Source organism: Urtica dioica, chromosome 2 (genome assembly GCF_054948205.1).
Source record: "Urtica dioica subsp. dioica isolate 48M chromosome 2, U.dioica_male_clone48M_v1_H2, whole genome shotgun sequence".
Taxonomy (NCBI): domain Eukaryota; kingdom Viridiplantae; phylum Streptophyta; class Magnoliopsida; order Rosales; family Urticaceae; genus Urtica; species Urtica dioica.
This window is the reverse complement of record NC_142757.1, coordinates 39,510,759-39,517,174: the sequence shown is the minus strand read 5'-3', so window position 1 is coordinate 39,517,174 and position 6,416 is coordinate 39,510,759. Positions and strand designations below refer to the sequence as shown.

Here is a 6,416-nt window from a genome sequence, read left to right as displayed (position 1 = left end):
AGTATGATTTAGCAAAGTTTTCGTCGAATTTTGTAGAACTATAAAATCTGAAAATAAATTTATTTGTGCACAAATATGTTTTGAGGCACCAGAGTATAAGATCCAAGAGTTATGTACTAAATTCGAAGAATCAGTAAAATTAACCAAACCATAAGAACCTCCTTATAATGAAGTCATGTTGACATCATTGGAATGGCTAGGATTGTTTTTGAGTCGATGATGAGAGCTGGTTAGAGAGGTGATTGATCAATTGATGAATCTGATCAACTGAGAGGCTTGAGGAAGCTGTATTCGCCGTCTGATCATCACCACCATATCCAGTGCTTGTTTCCTTCGACTGTGTTGACTTGAGACTTAGTATTGAATTCATATCCAGTTGGATATCCATGTATCTTATAGCATTTGTCGATGGTGTGCCCTAGCATCTTGCAGTGCGTACAAAGTGGCCTCTCCTTGTCCTTGGACCTCTTATGATCATCACGAATCGACATTGCCAAGGAGTTGGATTGATCGCCTGAGGAGACTGAATTAAGACCGATCGATCTCTGCGTTTCTTCTTGCGTTAGTATCACGTACACCTTGCTTATTGGAGGAATTGGTTCCGTCAAGAGGACTTGTCCACGAGCATGAGTGTAGTTCTCATTGACTCCCATGAGGAACTGCATAACATACTCGGACTCGGCAAACTGGTTGAGCTTTGCCTTTCCGCCATATGTCCAAGAACAAGTACATTCCGACTTGAATTCGCATAGATCTTGATAGACTAAGTTGAGCTTCATGAAAAACACACAAATCGATTGATTTTCTTGTGCCAGATTCATGAACTCGCGTCCCAGCTGAAAGATCCTCGGTCCATTGCTTTGCTGGAAGCGATCTTTCAAATCGTTCCAGATATCCATGGCAGTACCACCAAGAAGGAGACTAGAGGCGATTTCTTTGCTCATCGAGTTCATAATCCAGGCAATAATCGTGTTGTTGTTCCTGCTCCACAACCGAAGGAGATTTGGATCCTTTGGTGGAGGTTTCTTGATAGATTCATCAATGAATCCCAATTTGTTCTTTGCTTCAAGAACAATCGTCATCGAGCGATTCCATGGCATGTAGTTAGTTCCATTGAGGACGTTAGAGATGAGATTGCCTCTAGACGAATCAGAATGGTGAAGGTAAAACGACGAGAATTGATCCTCGATGTTAGACCTAGATTTGGTGTTTCCAGTGCCTCCGGCAATTGGGTTCTCCATCGATGAAGCTTCAGTCTCCATTATTGTTGTTGAAGATTAGTGATGCTTGAAAGCCGGAATTGGAGAAGAATTAAGAACCGGAAAAAAGAATTGGATCACACGATCTCAGGATTTGCGGAGAAAGAGCTCTGATACCATATTGGATTCTGAGATCTAATGATCGAGAGAGAAAAGAATTTTAGGATTTGAAAAGAATGAAAAGACTGAACTGATTGAATACAAGAATTGAAATTCCTTTTTAGACAGAGTATCAAAAAATAAAAGGAGAAAAACTAATTAGTTACAAATAACGATGACAAGTCGTTTTTGACTAACTAAACAATACGATAAATAACCAAATAACTCCATAGGGAATACTATTATTTGCTTAAATATGTCCCACATATCAACATCATACAATAACAATCCAACGAATTCTTATTGGGCCCAGTAATTTGTCTATAGTTAGATTCTACAACGGATATTCCAATAAGCAAGGTGTACGTGATGCTAACGCAAGAACCAATTCCTTGCTTATCCGTGCATCACGTGCAATGTTAGATTCTACAACGGATATTCCACAACGAAACGTTGTCCCGTTGTGCAATCATGATGTTTCTCTTGATGTTTCCACGAGAGTCCCGTTGTGGAATCTTGATGATTCCACAACAGGACTATTGACCCGTTGTGAAATTCAAAAAAAATTTAAGGCTTAAACAACGGGATGGTAACCCGTTGTTGAATCTCACCGCGGCCAAGGCATAAACTCGCCACGGCCAAACTCTTCCACAACGGTACAATGTACCATTGTGGGAGAACTGTAAAACCAAACATTTCGCCGCGGCGAGCTTAAGCCTTGGCTGCTGCGAAATGTTTCCACAGCGGTACAATAACCCGTTGTGGAAACATTTTGCTGCGGCCACGTATATATTTGGCCGCGGCGAAATGTCGCAGACTGGAATTTAAAAACTTCCCTCTCGATTTTTTTTCAAAAATTTCATAATTTCATTATCTTCTTCTACTTCTTCTTCTTCTTCTTCTTCTTCTTCTTCTCTCTCTCTCTCTCTCTCTCTCTCTCTCTCTCTCTCTCTCCCTCTCTCTCTCTCTCTCCGACCCTAACCCACTATCTCTCTCTCTCTCGCTCTCCAACCCACGCCCACTCGCCGCCCCTCCTTCTTCCTCCGCCGTCGTCGCCGCGCTCACTCTCTTTTCTCTCTTCTTCTTATCCGCCCTTCTCTCTTCTTCCTCCACCCTTCTCTTCTTCTCACCTTCTTTTCTTCCCCGCCCTTCTTCTTCCCCGTCACCATCTCCTTGTCCTCCGCCTTTCTTCTTCTTCCCCGCCATCTTTTTTCTTCTCCGCCCCTTTCTTCTCCCCGCCCTCCATTTTCTTCTCCACCCCCTTCTTCTTCCCTGCCCTCCTTCTTCTTCTCCGACTCTCCTTCTTCTAAACCCACCAAACCCACTCTTCACAAACCCACCAAACATTCCGACCCACCCCCACACAAACCCACAAACCTTGCCTCCGACCACAACCCATATCTCCGATAACTTCATTGACTCACCACGCCCCATGCTCATCGTCTTCACTCCGGGTAAGTATTTTTTTTATTTAATTTGTATTTTTATGTTGAAATTAGGTTAGAATTGTTTATTTGTGTCTTCTTTATATAGAAATTGAATATTGAATTTGATATTTATGTAGAAAATGAGTGTGGAATTGAATTTTGGTTTGAGTTTATGTTGGATTTGAGTTAGAATATTTGATTATCTTGAGTTTGAGTTGGAATTGAGTTAGAATATTAGATTGAATTTCGGTACGATTTTGTGCTGGAATTGTTTTGAATTGAAATTGAATTTTGGTTTCTGTTTGTGTTGGAATTAGTTTGAATTGAAATTGAATTTCGGTTTGAGTTTATATTGGAATTGGTTTGAATTGGGATTATGTTTAATTTTTTTTTCATAGATTATGTCTACTACCTCCACTAGTACCGTTAACGGTAAACGGAGATCCACCAATATCGATGGACTCGGAAAAAAAGAAGAAATACTCTTATGCCCAAGGTTAAGAAGTGTAAAACTCTTGGTAGGAAAATAAACGTAGTATTTGATGAAAAAAATCAACCAATGAATAAGGAGGGTGATGAGTTGTCGAGTTATTTTGACGGTTAGCTAGAGAACACGTTCTGATTACGATGCTCAATTGAAGACTAAAAGAGCATAAACAACTAAAAGAAAGGATTTGGATTTGATGCCGTACAATTTAAATGATCATTGGATGCTTGTTGTCTTCGCTCTTTGGAAAGATCAAGCAATGTTCTTCGACCCGTTGAAAAATAAAATCCCATCCGATTTAAGGAAGTTGATAAAAAGGTAAACTAATTACATGTTATTTGAAGTATTTCATTTACACGAATATTTGTTTTCTAATGTTTTTTTGTTGTGCGTATAAGGATTTTTTCGGATTTCAAGCTTGACAACCAAGGAACCTGAAGTAACGTCAATCGAACTTTACGTACAATTGAAGAATTCATATACACCGAATAACATAGAAAACGTTCAAGAAGAGTGGGTACGTACAAACTTTTATAGAATGTGAATATTAGTTTCATTTTGGATGATATAGATAGTTGTTTTGGATGTTTTTGGATATATATTTGGTTTTGGATGTAATTGATATATTTTGGATGTAATGAATATGTTTTGGATGTTATGGATATTTGGTTTTGGATATATAATTTCATTTCAGGTGTTTTAATTAGAAAACTGTAAAAATAACTCTCAGGAACAATTTCGCCGCGGCAACGTGTATAGTTCGCCGCGGCGAAACTTTACACAACGGTACGATTGTACCGTTGTGGAAAGATTCGCCGCGGCGAACTATACACGTTGCCACGGCGAGATGTTTAAATTTGTTAAATTTTTTCACAACGGGACTCGTCCCATTGTGGAATCATTACTTTTCCACAATGGGACGAGTACCGTTGCGAAGCTTTCCACAACTGTTCTGTACCGTTGTGGAATCCCCAATTTGTAGTAGTGTAACGACGACAAGTCATTTTTGACTAACTAAACAATACGACAAATAACCAAATAACTCCATAGAGAATACTATTATTTGCTTAAATATGTCCCACATATCAACATCATACAATAACAATCCAACGAATTCTTATTGGGCCCAGTAATTTGTCTATAGTTAATTAGCTTTATAGAGTCAATTTTCTCTATGAAACAAATAAGTAAAAAGTGAAACAATGGTAAAGTTACTTGCTTCAATTTTATAGTATTTACTAGCAAATCCTTAAGAACAATCATTAAATATGCTCTAATCACTTTCTATTGTGGGCTTTAAAAATTATAATATCAATTGAAATAAAAAAAAAAGGTATAAATAAGAGAACATATAACATTTTAACGTTATAAAGTATTTGATTTCTCGATATTATACCATTACAATTATTTGTTGACCTTACGATCACATCTATTTGTTTAAAACATGAGAAATTGTCTCAAACTACTACCATTTTATAATTTCTACACAAATAGTAGTAGGCCATATGTACAAATACAATTTTGTCCTCTCTTTTATTTTTTCCTTCTTTCTCTGATTTTCTTCTCAGCCGTTCCAACCTCCACTTTCTCTGTGAAACCACGCACCCGAATCTCCAGCTCATTAAAAATCCATTTCATCCCTCCCAATGGCGTCCAATTTCTCCGCTCTTCCTCGGAGCTCCACCAATGACGTCCCGAATGTCAATCCTCCGTCAAACCCTAATTTAAACAATAAGGCAAAAACATCCTCAGCCAATGCAATCAAGATAATCTTCACCTTCCCTCCACACTCATAGATCTCCGCCGATCCATCGTCGACCGAATCCACCGTCGCCAAAGAGCCTCAGATCTCTGCTGAAACTTCTCTCCAGCTAAATCCGACCTTTGAAAGTCCTTTTTGCAGCGACAATTGGTGAAGCTCTGTGATTGTGATCGGATTTCTGATCGAATCGCCGGGATCGCGAGTTTAAACCCTAGCTCGAACTGTGGATGCAAAAGGGACTCGATGATGTGTACGCAGACTGGATGGAGTCGCAGAAGTGGGCGGACATGAAACATGTAAGGGTAATTGTAGACAACTATGTAAATAATTGTAATCAATTGTAGATATAGATGTCAACAATTGATATCAATTGTTGACATAGTTGACAAAAATATCCGTCAATTGTTGACATCTGTGACTAAATAGTTCTCTGTTTGTGACCAAATACCTCATATGTCGCACCTAAAAGTCTGTCGCTAAAGGCATTAGGTGCAACACGTCACACCTAATAACCATACATTTAGGTGCAACACTTTCAGGTGCGACAATGTCGCACCTAATGCCCAAACTATTTTCCTGCCAAATTTATAAAAATTGGCGAGTTATTCATATTGTCGCACCTAATAACATTCCCGCCATTATATTTGGTGCGACAATGTCGCACCGAATATGTTTTTTTAATTAAAAAAAAGTTACAAAATTAGAAAATTAAATCAAAATTCATTTAGAATTAAATAAAAATTAATCAACAAAATTCTAAATCAATTAGAAATAATATTCTGAAAATAGAATTCTTAATTAAAAATACAAATTCATTCTAAAAAAGCGAAAAAATGAATTCCTAATTTTTTTCCTATAAAACTTATCGATAGTAGAAGTCCCTCTACCTAATAAGTTGCCAGAACTTCGGGAACCGCTTCCGCGTCCTCGTCCACCACTGCCTGACGCGCTGCCGCTCGCTCCGCTACTTTCGTGAGGACGATCTCGCAAGAAATCCATATAACCAAGCGTAGAACCCGGCATGGAACCTGGTGTCTGCTGATTAGTCCCTTCTGGTTGCGGTGCAGGCGGAGGTTGGGGAGTCGTGGGAGGCTGGTTGTGCATCTGGCTAAGGAAGGCGATTTGTTGTCGCATCTCCTGCAACTCGGCTTGTTGGGCATCCATCTGAGCTCGCATCTCGGCAACCAATGGATCGGTCTGAGATGACGAACTTAACGAGCCTCTATCTAGCGTTTGGGCAACACCCAGCGATGACCTTGGGATCGAAGGCCCTAAACCGACTTCCCAGTCTCTGCATACTCCCAAAACGTCGAGCATCGCGTACATCTCTGCATCTTCTTGGGAGATCACGGCGTTTCGCTCCTCCGCTTGACGCAAAATAT

General features: G+C 39.4%; 1 protein-coding gene across 1 annotated transcript; it reads right to left on the bottom strand.

The window, feature by feature from the left end:
* Positions 1–305: 305 nt before the first annotated feature.
* Positions 306–1,262, bottom strand: LOC149404703 (uncharacterized). The gene has a single exon (XM_089607639.1). The coding sequence runs from the start codon at positions 1,260–1,262 to the stop codon at positions 306–308; it is 957 nt and encodes a 318-aa protein (XP_089463765.1).
* Between the last annotated feature and the right edge of the window lie 5,154 nt (positions 1,263–6,416).

What these genes read in the sequence shown, in the direction of transcription:
- LOC149404703 (XM_089607639.1), bottom strand. Translation starts at nt 1,262, where the DNA reads ATGGAGACTGAAGCTTCATCGATGGAGAACCCAATTGCCGGAGGCACT.